At 36.6% G+C, this 20,041-nt stretch overlaps 3 protein-coding genes across 3 annotated transcripts; all 3 read left to right on the top strand.

Moving 5' to 3' along the window:
* Positions 1-283: 283 nt before the first annotated feature.
* On the top strand, positions 284-6,018 carry LOC145482965 (uncharacterized). Its single transcript, XM_081461593.1, has 6 exons — positions 284-384; positions 930-1,008; positions 1,653-1,706; positions 2,751-2,907; positions 3,628-3,851; positions 4,372-6,018. The coding sequence occupies exons 2-6, from the start codon at positions 933-935 to the stop codon at positions 4,407-4,409; spliced, it is 549 nt and encodes a 182-aa protein (XP_081317719.1). The 5' UTR covers positions 284-384; positions 930-932; the 3' UTR covers positions 4,410-6,018.
* A 2,821-nt stretch (positions 6,019-8,839) lies between these two features.
* LOC145480522 (uncharacterized) lies at positions 8,840-15,082 on the top strand. Its single transcript, XM_081458763.1, has 5 exons — positions 8,840-8,863; positions 9,287-9,418; positions 10,312-10,391; positions 10,581-10,763; positions 14,644-15,082. The coding sequence occupies exons 1-5, from the start codon at positions 8,840-8,842 to the stop codon at positions 14,954-14,956; spliced, it is 732 nt and encodes a 243-aa protein (XP_081314889.1). The 3' UTR covers positions 14,957-15,082.
* A 1,863-nt stretch (positions 15,083-16,945) lies between these two features.
* LOC145480749 (uncharacterized) lies at positions 16,946-19,808 on the top strand. Its single transcript, XM_081459070.1, has 5 exons — positions 16,946-17,029; positions 17,330-17,399; positions 18,057-18,219; positions 18,694-18,917; positions 19,734-19,808. Exons 2-5 carry the CDS (start codon positions 17,345-17,347, stop codon positions 19,757-19,759), a joined length of 468 nt encoding a protein of 155 aa, XP_081315196.1. The 5' UTR covers positions 16,946-17,029; positions 17,330-17,344; the 3' UTR covers positions 19,760-19,808.
* Positions 19,809-20,041: the final 233 nt, after the last annotated feature.

The following is a 20,041-nucleotide window of genomic DNA, read 5'->3' as shown; positions in this document are numbered from 1 at the left end:
ACTAATTATAATATTATGCGGAGTTGTTAACCATTAAGATATCTTATCGTCCGAGTAAAAGCCTCTTTAAGGCAATTTTAAAATCAAGCTAGATCGATAACAATTTATTTTTAATTACATGTTTTATCGTTTGCTCCAAGATAAATCAAAGCGTGTTATTTGTGCAAGTGTTTCAACAAACCGACAAATGGCATAATGAAAAGATAACACAGCCAGAGTTATAAAACGAAAAGGTGATACTCTTTTTCCGCATTGCGAAATTTCCCACTTTTAACAGTTTAGTTTGAAGAACGACTTTCACGTTTTAATTTGCCATTGCTGCTTCTGTCCACGCTCCCAATCTCCTTACGAATATTCTAAAAAACTCTGTTTCACTCAAGGCAGGTAGGTCTTCTTCTGGCTTCATATAAAATTATAGAATTGATATTTTTCTTTACTTTGTCTTATGTTACTAATAGCGAGCTTCGAAGAAACGTTTTAGTAGCGAGTTAATCTTTTCGGATTCGGCTTCCCTTTTAATGGTTCACTATCGCCCTATCTACCACTCACTCTATTGCTTATAAGTTTTAAATTAACTAAGAGTTTTAATCAATACATTAAAGCTAGGTGGAACTAATATCAGGCGCCCTCTTCTTTATTTTGTTTGTGACTTTCTTGTCGAAGAATTACATAGTTCATTTAACAACTGAAATGGTATGATTTATCAACTTAACTCTTTATGGAAAAAGAAGATGTTTTAATGTCGGTCTTTTATTTTCATTTCTAGCACTTTGGTCGTTAACGTTTTATTAAATAAACGAGTAAAGCGGCTTTCGTCCTCACTTGCCTTTCTTGCTTTCTACCACTTAAAGCAAATGATTATCATTTATTTTTGTTAAAAAAAAATACGTTAGTATTAAATAGTCACCCGTTTTGCCTGTTTTACGCAGACTATGAATTTCCTCACATTATCAAGTGGCTGCCTGATTTTTCTGCTGGTGGTAATGGTCCAATCATCGTCCTTGAAAGGTAATCGTAATTTGTTTTTTATCGCCATCTTTATTATTTGTTGCTACAGCTGGTGCGGTATAATCTTTTCTTAGCTGGAAGTGCTAATTGTTCGTCCTTTTCAATTCAAACGTGCGTTATAGAAAGTGAGGTTCCAAGCGAAAAATATATATTCCAGTCAAAAGCGTACCTCATGCACAACTTGACGTCGACAAAAATTGTCTTAAGTGTCTGCTAAAGTCAGCAAGAGTGACTTTTCTAACAATATTCCATCTATGATCTAAGGATTTATTTATCGTCTTTCTCAGACTAAAGTGAACGCATTTAGTTGGTCATGCATCATGCAAGACATATTCAAAGTAGTAATCTTTAAAGAGAATCAAAGGAGAAAGGTTAGATGAAACACCTACTGAACATGTTCTACTGTCCTTATGTCAACAGGACAGTAGAACCCCGAAAATCAAATCGAACGAATGCAGTTTTCCTTCAGGCCAAGCAAAAGTCATCTTAATGAAATTGTACGTCGCATTAACTAGTCGTGGGTAGGGTTCACGATGCCCACTTGGGTTAAGATGTATATCTAAGGTACAATTTGTTCAATACATAGAGGATATTGCACGGTGGCGAGAAAATAGTCAGTAATATAATATAATTTTGATTATCAGACATCAAGAACGACATGGAATTCGAACAGATGTATCGTTCTTTTCTGGAGGAGGGTTAGTAGATATTCATTTCAATTGTTATAGATAGCGAATCTTAATTGATGCCATACTGCTAAATGTGAATTGAAAACCCCATTTGTTTCTTGAATAATTTCTTTGCATCTACACAGAGCAGTATTCAATTTGGCGTCGAAAGTGATAAGGTAATTACTTTAGTTTTGGGTTTGGTTTTACTACCGTTTGAGATCGGCTGAGTGTTCTAATTGATAAAAAATTGCTTTCGTTTTGGGTTTTGTTTTACTACGGTTTCAGATTGGCTGAGTGTTCTAATTGAAAAAGAAAATTGCTTTGGTTTTGGTTTAACGACACTCTTGAAAACCGATCTATTACCTCATTTTTAAAAACTGGACCATTGGATAATGCAATTTTGGAGCTTTCATTGGCTTAGCCATCATTGGTTATGTGCCATTATACCATGCTCTGTAAATATGATAAGCGTACGCGTGATTCTTTTAGGCGTTTTTATTTTAATATTAGTTTAGTATCTATGATTTGGGAGCGTTTTTAATAAAAAAGTTATTCCACTGGCGCTTGTCAGATATGGACCAATCATATCCATTTCTAATCAAACGCGCGCTCGTGAAATGATTGTTTATTAAAGTGTTCAGGTGGCATGGCGGAATGACTGTGCTTGATTCATGTACTGGACTGGCCTCTCGGGTGTACCCTTTGGAATGACGCTTAACATCTCTTATGTAAATTAAGAGCATGTGGGGAGGAGGCGGGAGGACACAGTACCACACAAGCTTTATTTTCCCTTGGTCTCACAGAAATATTTTCCAAAGTTATCTATTAGGGGCCCAGCTAAATAACTAGAGGTAAAAAATGGCAGGCAGCCAGGGTTACAGATAGAATCAGCAGTTTACTAGCATCTGGTCCAGTCAGTTACAATATTCTCAGTCTCGCATCAGAGATGATAGTTAAAATATAGGCATCCTGGTCCTCCAATCCATAAATACTGGAAGCCTTTTCTTTTTACTAATGCTTGACTGCAACTGATAAGATTTCTTCTGTTTTTGCTTGTTGTCTTTCAATTAGAGGACGTCTCAGATGAACCAGAAGAATGTGACGTGAACTACGAGAAAGTAGGATGTTTCAAAGATAAAACGGATACCAGGGCGCTCTCTGTAAGAATCTTCAGTGACCGGAAAAATATAGACTGGGAAGCTGGTAAATGGGAAAAGTTTTTAAAAAGGCAAGTGTTCCAGAATGGTGGTAAATATAACAAAGGTCAAGTATTCATTTCAACATTGAGAGCAAGGAACTCTCTAATTGATCTGTAAGTTATGAAGTTTAATCTCAAAGGGTTTGGTTGTAATCAATTGGTCAATCGATCTTACCAAATGCCAGCACTCTTAGACTTTTGAGGACTTTGGAAAAGAACTTTCATTTTGGTATGATGAAAATTTATGATGAGCTGTTCAGTCATCTCCCACGGACATGTTGTGACAACTATTTGTGTACGATTCTTGACCATGGCACGCACGCACGCATGGCAACCGGAAATTTACCCTCATCCCATTTCGAATTTTTGTAGCTTACCATTCGTTCTAATGTTTTTCTTTCAAAGTTATGTTCAATAATTTTGCAATTGACGATCATTTTAGCATCGCAATATTAGTTTGTTTTCACTCTTTAAATTAACTTTTGCAAAACAATCTGGCTCACAGGGCCTTTTAATCTTGCAGTGAATCGTTCTCTTTCTTTGTCGTCTATTCCCTTGTCTATAAAGCGAGATTTCATTTCCATCTTGATAAAAAGACGATGAGATTGCCCATTTCATATCTCTGGTTTCCTGTAAACAAATCCTTTTTAAATGTGATAAACGAATGCTTGGTGGTGCATCTTGGCCAAATAAACCCTTCCGTGATTAGGTATGAGACAATATGTGTTGTGTTTCTATAATTTTCTTTAGACTGGCTTGCCGCTGTGCCAAGGAATCAAGGGCTAAAGGGCACGACCATTTTGGTCTACAGTACTATGGTGAATGTTGGAGTGATCCTGAGGCCGCTGACAAGTTTGACCGCTACGGAAAATCCGAAAATTGCATGGGGTTTGCATACAAACCGTGCGATGACGAAGACAGCAACGAATGTGTTGGAGGTGAAAACAAAAACTACGTGTACCGCGTGGAACAAGGTGAATATGATTATCATATTTTGAGGTTCTTATCCATACGAGGACTTCAAAGGATAGTTTTGAAAAGTACAGCCACAGCGGCTGCCAATGAAGGCTCCATTCATAAAAAACAGGTCCCATATGATTGAAAGGAAACCAAATTAACCTAATTAAAAAAATTCACCCCTACCCTACCTATCAAAAAAAAAAAGGCTTACGTAAAATTTCTTGACTAACTTTCCAGTCATATCGCTACTATGCGACGGTTCCATTTGGGAGCAAATAATATTTGGCAGAGATTAGCAGGTTGAGATTAGCAGGTTGAGATTAGCAGGTTGAGATTAGCAGGTAAAAATCAGAACTCAAGGGCAGCTGTAGGCTCATAGACTCTAAACTCTTTGCTCTGGAACTTTTTTTAAAAATAAAACACGATAACATTGCCAACTATCAGACATATTTAAACTTATCCACTAGAAAATGTAAAATACGACCCTCTGTTGTGTAAACAGGTTAAACTATTCTATTCTTTTTTTTATTTTAGAAGGAGGAAGTGCAAGTGGATTTGGGTTAGCTCCATGATGAAGACACTACAATAAAATTAAACGTCTTACCTCAAAATGAAAACCCATTTTGATAACCTATCTGTTTACTTGATTTTAAATCGTCAAACAATAGATAACGACATAAAGCGTGATAAAGTGGTCTTAAGGTTTCCTGAACATTGATATGGCTGGGTTCTGGAGAGGACTTTGTTTCCAGTTTAAGATGTGGAGGATGAATCTTCTCAAACTCATTCATAATTCATCAAATTTAAACAAAGGAAATCATGACCGCGATGGTGTTTGGATATCTGATCTTAATTAGCACAGATTTTTATGATTTTATTTCTCCGTTTTCTCCTTAGTTTTAGTTTCGATTGAGAAGATATATCAAACGCTCAAGACAGTGTGTGAACACATTTCCAAACACCTCGAAGTTTGTCAAAAATACTCCACTGCGCGTCGTATTTTCAACTCTCTTCTCGGTGTTTGGAAATGTGGTCAAGCACGGTCTTTTGTATTTTGATATATTACTTACAACTGCATGGACCAATCGCGTATAATAGGCGTTCAATTCTCTGTCTAAAATCATAAACACCATAAGACCATGCTTTTTCGTCGTGTTGTTACTCAAATTTTGCGCCATTTTTGCAAGAGCGCTATATATTCCCCTTTTCTTCCTTAAAAACTGCCAGTACTGACTCAAAACCGTTAGAATCAGTACTGGTAAACTGCCAATGTGTCCGTCAAAAATGACAGACACACACTCGACATATCAAAATTTCCGCGGAAGATGCGCCTTAGAGTAAATCGTCTTTTTAAAAAGTTGAAAAAACCTTATGGGGGGTGGCATCCACTCCCGCCCCCTCCTTGTACGTCCGAGGGCTAACTCCGGAATGCTGAGGCATTCATAAGCTGTTCGGTCATCATTCCTCGCTGACATTCTGTCAAGAAAACTTCTCGCCATGATCTTTGGTCCTGTTATATATGACAACCGTCCTATGACGTTCATCGCAATTTAAACTGGAGGTGCAAGCAAAAACTACGTGTACCGCGTAGTAGAAGAAGGTGAAAATTATCATCGTAATTTAAAGCTCCTGTCCATGCGAGAGCATGGAAAGTACAAACAGAGCGGCCTCCCATGAAAACTTCTTTTTAACACCCGTATGATTGAAATAGATCCAATTAACGTAAAAAATTGTTTCATCATTTTCCCACCGGCCCAAAACGAAAATCCTATCACCAAACACCTTAGCCTCTTTTGGTGGCACTTTCTAGTCATGTTACCGTTGTACCACGGTTCCTTTGGAAAACAAATTTGGAGCGCGGTAGTTGAGTTGTAAATGTAGCGATCAGATCCCTAGGACATGTTTGCTCGTTTCCTGTAATCGTTAAAGCCACTTTACTCTAGAGCTCTGAGAAAAAAAAAAAAAAAAAAAAAAAAGAAAGAGCTGTGTGTATTTTTTAAAGGAGGAAGTGGAAATGGATTTGGGCCGACTGCATAATGACGAGACTGCAACGCTGGCTTTTACAAGTAATGAAAAACGTGTGAATCTTAAAAAAATAATAATATAAAAAACATCTCACTAAACTATTTGTTTGTTATATTCTTAATACAGAAAAAAAAATAGATAAATGGATTATGAAGTTTCTTGAACGTTGACTGATATAGGTTCTGCAAAGGATTTCTTTTCTATGAGACGTGGACCTACTTTTTGACTGATCTACACAGTTAAGGATGGATCTATAGCTGAAAAGACCTGTTGCATAAAGGTTGGAAATTTGCATAAAAATAAGTTAGATACGTTGTTTAAAATAAATTATCTCTGACTGAGATCTTCATCATTAATGCCAGGTCCAAGGTCTCTAGTATCCTCACTCGTTTCAGAACTAACCTACACTCGTTTGAGGTCAATTTCGTGGATATACTATCAGTGCATGTATGTTAAAATAAATCTTCAGAAATGCGACGCATTCCTAGCTTATTAAAGTTCCCATACATTGTTAAACTCTGAGATCCTCGTTCGTTCGTGATTATTAACCGGTATTTCTTTACCTTCGATCCGTTTATTCCTAGTTTATTGTTCGTTCAGCTGTTTCCGGTGATTCTATTCCCACACAACGATCACACAGTAACCTTAAATTTCATTTCAACTGCAGTTTAAAATCTAGTTTTTTTTTTATCCGAAATCACACACATATTGTGACAGGTAGAGACTTTTGCTGACCTTGTTTTGGTTACAGATATTAACATCTCTGGTTTGTAATCTACTAAAATTCAAATTTCTGCCACCAGCTTTCTGGTATTTTCGAGATAAAAAAAGTGCTGAATAGTGCTAAACGAGAAGCTTATCCATTGAATAGGAGTTGATACAAGTAGACTGGTGTTGACTTTCGTAGTTTGAGGGTTTTGAGTAATTATTGGTAATCCCTGTAAATATTTCAAATATCTCTAACATTCTGTACACGATGAAACGGTCTTTAGGATCTTATCAATCAAACAGATTTCTGAGTATGATAAAGGAATAAAATGATCTTAGAGAACAAAAACATATCTAATGGTCTTAGGGAAATTCGATCACAGATGTCCTATCTTGGAAATATTGAACATCTTCACCTTCATAACCTATCTCTGTCTTTCCCAAATGTAAAAATTACGTGTATTTCTACCTAATATAGTCATTTTGTACATCAGAAAAATGACTTAAGGCATCGTGCATATGGTCCTCTAATTAACCTAAATTTTGAAAGAGGTACATCATTGTCTATGTTCGACGTCAAAGGTGAGTATATATACGTTGCACTGAACAAACTTTCTTTATTCTGGGCATTGTGTTTGTAACCAGCAAAGAAACGTGTTTCGTACAAGTAAGGTTCTCAGCCAATATTTTCCTTTTTAGCGTAAGTTTGATATTTTAAAAATGAAGTACTCTTTCGATATAGTCTATATTTCGTTAATACTTTTCTTCTGTTTAAAACAGCAGTTTCATCGCAGCTCACTATGTTGATAGGTACTAGCTAGCCTGTTAGAATGATCACCTTTGGTTTACACCTGCGGGCGGCGAAAGTCACTTGGCGCTTTCCATCCAACCAGAATTTCCAAAAGGATGGTAGGGACATTTTCTTTGGAAAAATTCCAAAAAAACCCGGTAATTGCTACATTTCCGAAATGCCAATCATTCAGCCGAAAATTCAGGAAATTCGGGGAGAAAAACTAATTGGGACAGAAATTCCTGGTCAGGTTTTTTTCGAAATGCAAACCGGCATTTTGAGTCCAATGGAAATTAGAGCCCACCTTGAGCCTTCGCCGCTCGCACGTGCAACCTAATGGTGAGCTTGCTCCCGGATTAATGTAAAAGTATTGGCGTTCAAATAACGATTTAATATTTGTTGAATATTCAGTAAACGACGCGAGAAACGGTCTGAAGCTAGGCCTTTCATAGAGAAATTCATACGTTGTGATTTGTCAGTCAGTTTATAGGTGGGTCATTCGCCGTACCGTCCTACGATTTTAATGTAACAAGTGATTTTAATGCCCTATTACTATTTTGTTATTTTCATTGCCAAGATGAAAATTGACCCCATATATCAATATCAATCTCTTGGCAAGGGTACAAGATATTTAGTCTGGAGATCGGGTGATTTGTTATTAGTACGCACTCCTTTTAAGAAACTAATTTAAGCAAAATTTGGTCAAAATCACCGCGTGTAATTTGGTCTCCATTTTCTCAGCAATAGACTTTATTTTGCATGGACTAAACAATCGAGAAATCATCAGTACATATTTACGCCCTCTATTTTTTTCCGAATGAAAACAGGACGAAGAAATTGCAGAACTAAAGTAACCAAACAAAAGCAATTCATACAAGCCAAAGCAGTACATCGTCACAGAACGTCCGTGAATGAGACTGAAATATCTTACTACTGACATTATTTCACTGAAAAAAGGAGATTATCAATAGAAAGCTATCAAACAGAGGTTAGTTTTCAAGCACTCTGAATGCTTTTTGTAGGTGGGTCTTTTGTAAGGAAATAACTCAGTGATGGCGAAGAGTTTGAGTAGTAACTCGCTGCAGCGGGAAGTAGCCCAGACTACAACCGGGATCTCTGGTTGATGGTACCTTAATTTCCTGCCCGAAGGTCAACTCTACTTTATTTGACAATTAATATTTCTCTTAACTGTATATGGAGCCTTGTCCAGGAAGTTACTTAATCTGTTTTCGCGCAGTTTACATCAGCTCTTACCCATGGCCTATGCTGAGAATTTTAGAAAACAAAGTCAGTGGAGATCACAGTAAGTGACTCAGCAAAACTTAGGTATAATTTAGAACGCATTAGTTAGCTTCATTGGCTAGTGGCAAGAATAACTAATTACTTAGGGGTAGAGCTCGGTTTGGAAGCCTTGAAGAACTCAGTGAATTAGCGAATTAGCGCTGATCTAAGATAGTTGTTAGTTGAAAATTAGAAGTAATGGAGAGGTGCTTAAAAGAACAGGTGAAAGGCAAGTGGGAGAGCTTCGAGCGTAAACTAAGCTAGTGTTACCGGGCAGATTTTGTAAGTTAGCACATCCAAAGAGGAAACAGTTCTTCGGGCCACTTCTTTAACTGTGTATCGCTTGACAGTCGATTATATACCTTACAACGACTATTCACGTCGCACTGATATAAATCGGTTGGAATTTTCTCATTACAGCTAAAGTAAGCTGTTTTGTTATGGATAAGTTGGGTGACTTCAGCTGTTGGAGATGGCAAATACAAAAGAATTTATCATTTAGCTCAGTTTCTGTGTTTGTGCAAAGATTTGTATTTCAAGGACCCTCTATGCTAAGGAATATTTTAGAAAGACCAATAATCGGAAAGAGAGGAAGTTATCATTTTAAGCTAAGTTTCTATCGAAAAACGTTTATGTTTTCGTTAGAGGAAACATTCTAAGTTAAGGCCTAAATCCACGAGTCGAGAACAAAGGATTGAGAAGGTGTTAGGCATGCGACTGAAAACTAGATTTAATGAGCTCTGGAAAACTTATCAATATGCGGTCCTGCGTCTGGAGGTGCGAGCTTTCTACAGTATAAAACAAACTGTTTGCTACAAGAGATTGTTTTATCCGGACGCACAACAGTTAAAATCATCATTTGGTAGTTGAGTTAGCTTACTAGATGAATAGAACGTAAGTACAGTTGCGGATCTTAATTTTCTAAATTCTAGTTGTTTGTCCCGATTCACCCTTTTAAAGAAAATTACATCCGAACCAAGATTCTCATTTACGGAGTCTGACCTACTAAATCAACACTGGTTAAGAGAATTGTTTCTAAGATGGCCATCGGCATCAGCCACTTAATCTTAAAATAAGTTGGGCCAAAAAGATGAGTGCCCGAGAATAAATATGATAAAACCGAAAGCCACAAATATCACAATATTGAAATACCCAAAATATGCCCAAAGGGTAGACTAAATTGAAAATGAAAGTGATGAAATGGATAAATACGTTGACTTAAACACAAGGTCCTGTAAGTCACGAATAAATATAGCTGTCCCCGGATCAATATGTTTAGCTTGCTATCAAATAACTAATGACATACGGTGTTTATTTGTAAAATCCGTTCCTGAAATACAATGATCCTTGAGCAAAAATTTGTGTGTTCATAAATCCAAATCAAAGCCACTGGCTTGTAAATGATATAAATTTATCCATTAGTTCTTTGATAGCTCATTGAGATAAATAACCCAAATGTACCTAAAATTCCTAAAGCTATTAAATTGAACCCTAAAACTCCCTGAAATAAGAAAAGAACCACAAAATAGTTAAAGTTAAAATCCCCCACAAAAACCCTTAAAATATCTGAGAATATAATTCAACACTAGTTTTACTAGAGGAACGGAAAATAATGCTATAACTGCGTTGCAATAATTATCCACTGTTCCATCAAATTTTGTATGTTTTAGCCACAGTATGCATCTGATGTTAACAGCTGGCTGCTTGATTGTTCTGACATTAGGAATAGTCCAGTCATGGTCGTTGGAAGGTGAAAAATGTTTGTTTTTCATTTTCACTTTTTATTAACTTTTACTGATAATGCTTGTAATGAAAATACATGATTCAGAAACGTACGTCGAGCGCGATGGCCCGATGAAGTAGAGTCACCCAGAAGGAGAAATCGGGGTTCGAACTTGACTGTGTAAAGCTTGAAAAGAGCAATATTATGATAAAATATTATTACCTCTCTTTTTACCATATTCGTCTTTTTTTCAGATGAACTAGAAGGATGTGAGGTTAAATACGAGAAAGTTGGATGTTATCAAGATAGACCCTACACCAGGGCACTTTCTGAAAAAATTTTCAATGACAGGAAAAAAATAACATGGCAGGTCGGTGAATGGAGGAAGTTTCTGCGGAAGTAAGTGTCAGAACACAGTAGCATGTGATAATGATATGTAACAATTATTCGCCAAAGGCCAAGTGAACATTGGCGAATATTCTCCGAGACGAAGTCGAGGGTTGAAGCGAATAATTGTTTTAGTATAATTTTCAGAGGTGGGTATCAAGACTACAAAATAACGGACTAAAGCATAGTAACAGACGCAATTGCTCGTTTGTATAGCCGTAGTGCTAATAATATGCTTACATTTATATCGATTGTGAATCAATTTACTCATGGAGTTCGGCGCAGTAAAACAAACAAGCGAAACACTACGAAATATTAATTCAACTGGTACCTTTGTTTTATCGTTGTTGACTTCAGTAACAGTTGTACTCATCGTCTGATGAATAGCTTTAGTTTGAAGGTAAATAAATTTCGGTCAATCAATCTGACCTGTGATCAACGTAACCACTTCGTTTACGACTCTTAAATGCTTTGAATACGAGTTCTTGAAAAGATTTTTGGTTCAAGGGCGACAGCAGTCATTTTGAAAATTCTCCATTCTTTCGAATATCCTGAACTTGGAGTCTTTCGAATAAATGAAAATTTAATTCAGCAAATGTCCGCCATGTTTACTTGCGGCGCAACCTCGTCCCCAAGGACGGGAGAATAGCCTTGGTAAGGAAGAATTTGTTGAACTTGAACACCCTTGCTGATTAGCTTATGATTGCACGTAGGGGCCAAACCACCCCCCTAATGTTTCATGAAGGCTATATTTGCTTGGTTTATGTATTTCTGAACCAAGTTTGGCAGATGAGCTTTCTTTGTTCTCCAGTTTATTTTAATTTGGAAGTATGACAAAATGTCAGATTTTGACGTCATAATTGATGACGTCACCAAAACGTGCTATAATTTTTTGTAAAATCTGATAAAAAGATTATGTCATTGGAAAGGCCTTGACTTCAGGAGTAAAATGCCGGAAACCGTTTTTTGCTGTGATGATTATTTTTCGAGATGTGGTAAGTTAAATATTTTTTTGCTGTCCCCCCCGGAATTTGCTTAACCATACTGTCCTTCTTAACTCAGTCTCTCTGGTTTATTTTTTTCAGTTTTATTCCAGGAAGGCTAATGATCTAGAAAAATAGAAAGCTTGATGTTGTCAAAAATCGTATTGTTTTAGAAATTTGATTTTCGGCTTTGTTAGGATGGTATTAACAGTAAAAAACGGGTGACGTCACAGGTTATGACGTAACAAAACTAATTTTAACCCAATAACACTAGAAGGATACTTTTTATTCCGATTTTCTTCTTTATTTTTGCTTTAGTCATCTGGCACATCACATGTGCAACATAGCTGCATTTGCTGGAACAAAATTACCGCTCCAATTTGGGGATTTTTCTCAAGGGGGGGACCCCATATTTTGCAGAGTTAGTTTTCATATTTAAAAATGCCATATTTCATTTAATTTTTGTGATATGGAAAAGTTTTTTTCAGGTTTCAACTCCCCTTGATGTCCTCTTTCGAACACGTTGTAAAACATATGCATATTAAAAACTTCAAAAGTGGCAAAAAAACATGGCGTCATCACTGTGACGTCACAACTTTGACATTTACTGACATTTTTCATATAAATATAATTGGCAATAGGTCTCCTGCTCATCTGCCAAGTTTGGTGTAGAAAGAGTCAATACTTTTTAAGTAATGCGAAATAATGTGAAATACCCAAGAACTGACGAAACATTTGGAGGGTGGTTTGGCCCCTACGTGTTGGTTTAAATACATCCTAAAGAAATATGGCGGACGTGGCGAGTGTTTATACGAATAAGAAACGGCTATAGGAGGTTATATTGCAGTTCACCTCAAGCGATGTTGAATCAGTCTGCCGTTAACGATTCGAAAGGTGAATCTTTTCCGTTAAATTTTAATTTAAAAGATGTAACCCATATCATAGAAGTAGAAATAAGCCCCAAAAAATAGAAATAACGAGCATTAATTAAGGCTTTGATTGAAGTACAGATCTGCCGACAGCTAGCAAGCTGCAGCTCGCCACCAGCGGCCTTACGTTATTTTTTTCCGTTCTATATATATTCTAGCGTAATTAGATTTTCTGCGAACGAAAACAAAGTAGAGCGGGATGAGAGAGCTTGAAGGGTTCGTCACATTCGAATTTCAAATCTAAAAGGAACTTTTGCTTATTTTTTTGTGACCCTTGGTTTTTCTACGGAAAATCGTTTCTGTTTTCTTGTGTCCGGACACGTATTCCATCTGTATTAGGATTGGGCTTATTCCAATTCTTATTTGAAATACACCCTTTTTTTCTAATAATAATATTGTTTTCCTGGCCGAGGCTGAATATTTTTATTTTTGTGGCAGTGTTAGGTTGAAAATATCCCTGTGAATATTCTTAGATTGTAGCATATCCCTGGTTTATGATATTTCTATTGTCAAATGTATGATTTGTTGTCTGGATGGTACTAAAGTTTAGTGCAAGGGCCAATTTCCAATTCCCTCGGTTTCAATAGGCAAGATTCGCTCTAGTTCACTGACTTTAATTCGACTAACACTCCAATAAGACGCTCCTGTTTGCTTGTACATAATTCCATCAATCTTCCGCGTCTTTATCCGTCTTATCCGTCGTTACTTCGAGTGAATCGCATACACAACTACAACGCTTGCCGACGTTCGCCATTGCATGCACACTCGAAATGATCACATGACTTAAACGCGGGAACTAAACGGCGGGAAAAATACATAAACAATACAGGGAACCCAGCAACATTTAGAACCAGCCTGTAGGGATTAGACTTATCGATACAATGCACATGACTTCTTGCAGAAATGTTTTTACCATCAAACATTCGGCCAGTGCCTTTTTTGTTCCTTTTTGGCTAGTTTTGCTGTTTAGAGAAATAAAGAATTTATTACGGTTTACGTTAGGGTTAGAAACATAACCGAAACATAACATTACGAATTTTCATTTTGGAAATTTCAACCTCATTGTTTCCATAGGCGAAGGAGATCATTTCTATCTATTATGTGTTCAGTAAAGACTAATTTACAAATAAATGCAGAGGAAGGGATTTGAAGTTATTGCCTTTGTCCTGTCTGGCCTGCTCCGGGGTCTCCTCCCTATTGGAGAAGTGAAATCTGAGGATATAGGTACCTCTGGATGGATGTCAATTAAAGTGCTTTGACTAAATTGCCTTTGATTGCCATCTTGGCACTGAAAAGGGCCAGAATAAACTGTTATGAGAAAAGGTTTATGGGTGATAACACATTTACAAGAAAATCTTACTTACCCCAGAAAGACAATAGAGACAGATGATCTAGATATGTGCTGTTTGTGCTATTCTACAATAATTTATCTCTTTTCTTTTAATACATGTATATACTATTTGTTTTCAAAAAACTCTTTGTTTCAGTTACAGAATTACAGCCTGGTGGTGATTTTTCTTTACAATTCTTGTGTTTGTTACTCTTTTGATTTTTCTATCAGTCGGGCAAGCAGTGAATCTTATCATTGTCAACAGTAAATAAAAGGAATAACCTTGTGAAAAAAGTTGTGAAACCGTATTTCCTGGTGTTATTTCGCTACTTATTACTTTGACCTCTATTTCATAATCATAACAAACACGACAACAATTCAACACATGAAAACCTGAGCACGTTGCAGAGTTGAGGGAATTTTGAAAAAAAAAAAAATCTGTATTTAATAGATCAAACGTGAAGAGAGTTGAAAATACGACACGTAGCGGAGTATTTTTTGACGAACTTTGAATCTCAATTGAAACATAAAACCAAGGAGACAACGGAGAAATAAAGTCGTAATTGTCTTGTTAATTGAGATCAGATACTTAAACACCGTCACTGTCATGATTTCCTTGCTAATGATTTGAGGTTTATATTTCCCTCTAGACTGGCTTGCAACTGTGCTAAGGAATCATTCGCCAAAGGGTACAGTCATTTTGGTCTTCAGTATTATGGTGAATGTTGGAGTGACCCTCAGGCGGCTGACAGATTTGATCTTTACGGCAAAGCAGGAGGCTGCGTGGGGTTTGGTGACAACAACTGTGATGACCAAGACAGCAACGAATGTGTTGGAACTACGAACAAAAACTATGTTTATCGGATAGTAGGGGACGGAGGTAAGGAAAAAACCAACCAACCAACCAACCAACCAACCAACCAACAAACAAATAAACTAACAAACGAAAACGCATGTTGCTAAAGCCCTCAAGGATTATTGAGGGAAAAAGGAAGCAGGGAGATGCAAAAGGAGAAGAACAATATAATATTATAATAACGTTCGTTTTCTATGATAAGCCGATTAGATCACCGTTGATCCATCGCGTACCAGCAGGATCATCGTTCGCGGTTCCTTGCTTAAACATTTTAAAAGAAAAAGGAATGACTTGATACCATCACATACCACTTTGATGAAAAAAATCACCATTATTTATTTACCAAATACGCCCGAAATGGGGAGGGGAGGGTTGCACTGTAAAAGCAGTGTTGTAGTCTTATTTCGTGTTTAATTGTTGCAACTTAATCCTGATTTGGACATCATTTTGACCAAAAGGAAGCTGAACCACCCTGCCTCTTTTATGAATAGTTGGTAACTTACTAATAGGAGATGAACATGTTGTTATCTTCAAAGGAGGGAATGGAAGTGGAGGTGGATCGCTCTAAACTGAGGTCACTACAGAAATGGCTTTCAACACTGGATTTGACGAATGCTTTAATAGAGTGAATCTAAAATAAAATAAACCATTAAAGTAAATGTATTTGCCTATTGTTCTGTTAAATCATCCTACAAAACAGGAAGAATAGGTAACAAGACTATTCTTCGTTGTTTTTTTTTTTCCTTTAATTAATCCTCGGCTTATTTGCGTGGCGATACATTATCTTTCCTTTCTTTTCTTTATCACTGCGTGTTCTTCTTCCGATCTGTTTATTCATAGTAAACTACTATGGAATTGAGTAATATGTTACATTATGGATATTGATTAATTAAGTCTGAATTCGAGAAAAAAAGTACAAAGAACATAGTAATTTTCTGCTAGGTTAGAAAAGTAGACTTAAAATCAGGGGAAATTAAATTACAACTCGCGCGATTCGCATGATTTGTATTTTTCTCGGAGGGTTATAGGAAGAAAAATCAAATTATAAAGAGACAGAGAAAAGCACTCTCCCTTAGGAGACTTTTGTTAGAACCTAATAACATTCATCGTGATATCATGATCAAACTTGGTCCATGCATCACCCAGATCTATAAATTCGTTTCTTCGTTAGGTCAAGATAACAGGATGGCATAAACAAATCCGAGCTCTTCTTTGAAAAAAAAAATAGGCAAACATTCTGTCTACAGAATTGGTTTCTTATTTCATCCTTCTGTTAGCTTCCAAATCAAGCAGTATGGCAATAATTTACCCCTTGTGAAGCAGTGAAGTGACCAAAAGTTTGCTTGTCAGTGAGATTTGATCCCATGAAGTACCGTAGCAACCTTTCAAGGTTAGTCATTTTTAACCAATTAGTGGGTTTGACACTTGAAGACGGAGAATACAATAAAAAATATCAATGTCGATTTTAAGGTGTTTACCTGAAAGTAAAGATAGAAATATACGAATATTAAAATCACAATAGATATTTACTTTTCTTTGAAATCTATCATGAAATAAGGCGGAACTCAAACAATCACGGCATGTAATTATAAATATGTAATTTTTTTCGTACGCCGGAAATTTTTCTTTTAACGGGAGTTATTGTATTTTTATGGAGCAGTTGATTTATATTTGTCGCCAGGATGCTATAGGCAAATGTATCGTCAGTTTGCAAACAGAAAGATTTGTTTTATTGATTATTCCACATCGTTTTGGGATCGGAGCAGCCAGTTGGTTCAGTGTTTAACCTTGACAATGATTAAATAAATTTTTACTGTGAATAAATGCACGAACTATCATCGCTATAGCAATTCAGTAAATCACCAAAAGATGGACAAAATATCAAAATTGCTCTTAACTTTTTACAAACCTTATTGTACTTTTAAAATGATTCAGGCAAATCGACAATTTATTTTCTTTTAAAAGCAGGATGTAAAAAATACAATTGTTATGTATGATAACTGCGGATCTTATTATTAGCTGGCCAACGTGGTTAAGTGGATGTTCATTGTTATGCAAATTAAACTCTTCACTATGCTTAAGATTAGCATTCAAGTGAAATTGTTCGCTGGGCCGGCAGGAAATATCGATCATTTCCAGGTTGAGTTTAAAGCGTGCTGGAGGCAGCTTCATAACGGAACGTAAGTATAATTTCTTCTCTTAATCAAATAGCTCTTGAGTACGGCCTGATCCTTGTTTAGATTTCCTTGAGTTTCCTTACAAATCTTGAAAAACGCTAATCTCAGTCCCTTGATGGGGAAATACCTATCTGATGATTCATGAAATAATTTCAATCAATACTCCGCACATTGCATGTCACACAGCTGTTGGCAGAAAATGAACAATTATTTTATACTGATAAAAACCTGCTTATATTCTTTAGCACGTTAGACTTTTTAGCCATTTAAAGCTTAGTACATATTTTGCATGTTTGTCCATAGAATAACAAGATAAAGATGACGTTATTTTTCACCTTGCTCGTGTTATTTGGTGGTACATCATTCATTTCAGGTGATGAATGCACGGTAATTTTGACAGTATGATTGATTACTAAACGGCGAGGTAGTCCTCGGGTAGATCCAAGTGCACTGATTAGTTCATTCTTGGTCGGGATTTTCCCATATAGATTGTTTCTATGGAACCGGTCATAAGCTGTGTATCTTTTTGTTTTCGAAAGCCGGAAAATCCAATAAACAAGCATGCCCTGATTGCCATCTAACAAACTACTTACTAACCTAGCTTGCTCCAGCCATAATCTGAAATATTGGTCCTCGGTCGCTTTTTCCCTGACCTCACTGCGCTAGGTCTGTGCTGCCACTACCTCGGGCATATATTTCCTAGTACGGCGTTCGCACTTGGTTAGTTTGAAGTTCTTATTTTGGAAAGGTCGTGTTGCTTAACAAGATATTACTTGATCACTCAGTAGTAATGCAGGCTAGTGAGCTAGGCGAAGGAAGTTGCATGTGTATTGCTATAATTTGCTTACTTTCTGGGGACTGGGTTTTCAGAAACAAGTAATTGTAATTAAAATCTCGTAACAAAAGCTTCATTGGATTCAATATCATATTCAGGCTAGTTTTGGTAGTTTTTGTCTAGAACATTACTTGTTTGAACGCCAGGAAGATTCGAAAATGGATTGCCTACATGTATGTTACTTTTTGTAAGCAGGATCTGGACAACACGTCAAGTGCGAGCGATCATATTACAAGCTGGGATGCTATCAGGACCGACAGTGGTCCAGGGCTATGTCTAAACTTCTTATCAGTGACCGTGTTAAGTCAAGTCAGGGACGAAGTGTCGATTGGAACAACTGGGAAGATTACTTGCACGGGTTTGTACAAAATGCTAGTGAAAAAAGGTTGATATTTTGTCATCCTGCATTCTCTCTGTTCGCCCTAAGTTAAATATCATCACTTGCTCACCCAGTTAGTTATGGTATGGCTTAGTAACTTAGTCAGTTGAGCCATGGAAGACCAGTCTCGGAGGTCAAGGATTCTATTTTATTGTATGACTGAAAAATAGTATTTTATTGTGCCTAAGCTAAAAGCAAACCATTTTATCGTTGACTTTCAATATTGCACTCACGTAGACGCGCATGCAACATGAGGAAATTTTAAAATATCACTCGTATATTGTAAATCGTTAATTGCACTCGAAATAATTTACGATTGTCTGTACCGTGCGCTTCATTTAATTTCTTCGAGAGCATCCTTTAGCCTCTTAGCCATTTTCGCAATCCGATCTTAAATTCTTTTGGAATTTATTGGTAATAATTAGTCCTCTCTATTTTTTTTTCACTTTGCAGCCTGGCGTGTCGTTGTGCCCAGGCTGCCTCTCAACAGGGATACACAATGTTTGGACTTCAGCACTACGGAGAGTGCTGGTCAGGACCAGAGTCATGTGACCTGTATTCTCGACATGGAGATTCTCAGCTGTGTATTGGTAAAAACTACACCAGATGTGATATTAATGACGAAAGCGAGTGTGTTGGAGAGAGCAACGCCAACTTCGTGTATCTTTTGCTGGAGGGTGAGTCCTAATCATTGGTAAATGGTTGCACAGTGAAAACAAATAAATTTCTTACCCGGAACTTTGATAAATAACAATGAGAAAGGTTCCGTTCACACTACGCTAGAGGAATTTGAAAACGCAACTAGGCCTACCGTCCGCACTAATCCGTCACAAAAACGGCGCTTTATGAAAACGCTCTTCAAACCGGAGGAATTTGAAAACACCGGCTTTTCGTTTTCGTGTGGACAGAAAACATTTTGAAAGTGGCGCTTTTTGAAAACGATGACGTTACGATAATCATGTGATTTCCCTGCCCGAGTGGTTTTCAAACACAAATCGAAAATGACCTTTGATTGTTGCGTGTTTAAATTCTTTCAGCGTAGTGTAGACGGCACCGAAGAGGTAAAATATTGCACGAGAATTTCCCGCTCTCAAAAAAAAAAAAAAAAAAAAAAAAAAAAATTAAAAAAAAGAATGCCAATAAGCAGTATAGTTTAACTCGTCTCAAGGCTCATTTCTATCCTAAATAATGCATTGTCATTTGTTTCTGTTTTGAAAATGGCTCTGTTTTACAACCTTGCGCTATGATTGGCCTAAGGATCTACCAGATTAATTAAGAATATCTCGAAAACATTCACTGAAGTACGTAGAAAACGAGTTGACTGTTTTTTGTTTTGAATTGTTTGAAAAAGGAGATATTTTAATGGACATAAATTGAGAGGGTCTCTAGATATGCCTCAGTGTAAAGTTCATTTCCTTCTTTTGTGGTTATTAGAGTGCAGAAACACATCTGTCGCAGAATTTATTTTTCGCTTTCTTTTCGTTTTATTTCAGAACCAGAAGAAGAACATGTCATTTAAGTAAAATACAAAACACACTTTGCGGCTTCAAGAGTATGCAGTTTCTATTGTACCTTATATTATACTTAGAGATAAGATGATTTTTTATCATGTCGAAGTATCTGAATAAAAATATAACATAGCCTTTTGCGTAAAGTGTGTCCATATGTGTACTTTTTAAATTTGCAAACTTTATTCCTTTTTTTTTTTTTTTTGTTGCTGGAGTTAAACATTTTTGATCACCTTTTTTTATGGAAAAGTCGTGAAACTGAACAAATGTTCACAGTGAGAAAGCAATGCTAA

This window comes from Orbicella franksi, chromosome 3, assembly GCF_964199315.1.
Source record: "Orbicella franksi chromosome 3, jaOrbFran1.1, whole genome shotgun sequence".
Classification (NCBI taxonomy): domain Eukaryota; kingdom Metazoa; phylum Cnidaria; class Anthozoa; order Scleractinia; family Merulinidae; genus Orbicella; species Orbicella franksi.
Note: the sequence above shows the minus strand (reverse complement) of the source record. Positions and strands in the feature narration are given on the sequence as shown.

Excerpts from the sequence above, each read along its gene's own strand:
- LOC145482965 (XM_081461593.1), top strand. The coding sequence starts at position 933 with ATGAATTTCCTCACATTATCAAGTGGCTGCCTGATTTTTCTGCTGGTG. Across the intron at positions 2,908-3,627 it reads TGGGAAAAGTTTTTAAAAAG|ACTGGCTTGCCGCTGTGCCA; the intron begins GCAAGTGTTCCA and ends AATTTTCTTTAG. Across the intron at positions 3,852-4,371 it reads CGTGTACCGCGTGGAACAAG|AAGGAGGAAGTGCAAGTGGA; the intron begins GTGAATATGATT and ends TTTTTATTTTAG.
- LOC145480522 (XM_081458763.1), top strand. The coding sequence starts at position 8,840 with ATGGAGAGGTGCTTAAAAGAACAG. Across the intron at positions 8,864-9,286 it reads AGAGGTGCTTAAAAGAACAG|AGGAAACATTCTAAGTTAAG; the intron begins GTGAAAGGCAAG and ends TGTTTTCGTTAG. Across the intron at positions 10,392-10,580 it reads CCAGTCATGGTCGTTGGAAG|TATTACCTCTCTTTTTACCA; the intron begins GTGAAAAATGTT and ends ATGATAAAATAT.
- LOC145480749 (XM_081459070.1), top strand. The coding sequence starts at position 17,345 with ATGACGTTATTTTTCACCTTGCTCGTGTTATTTGGTGGTACATCATTC. Across the intron at positions 18,220-18,693 it reads TGGGAAGATTACTTGCACGG|CCTGGCGTGTCGTTGTGCCC; the intron begins GTTTGTACAAAA and ends TTCACTTTGCAG. Across the intron at positions 18,918-19,733 it reads CGTGTATCTTTTGCTGGAGG|AACCAGAAGAAGAACATGTC; the intron begins GTGAGTCCTAAT and ends GTTTTATTTCAG.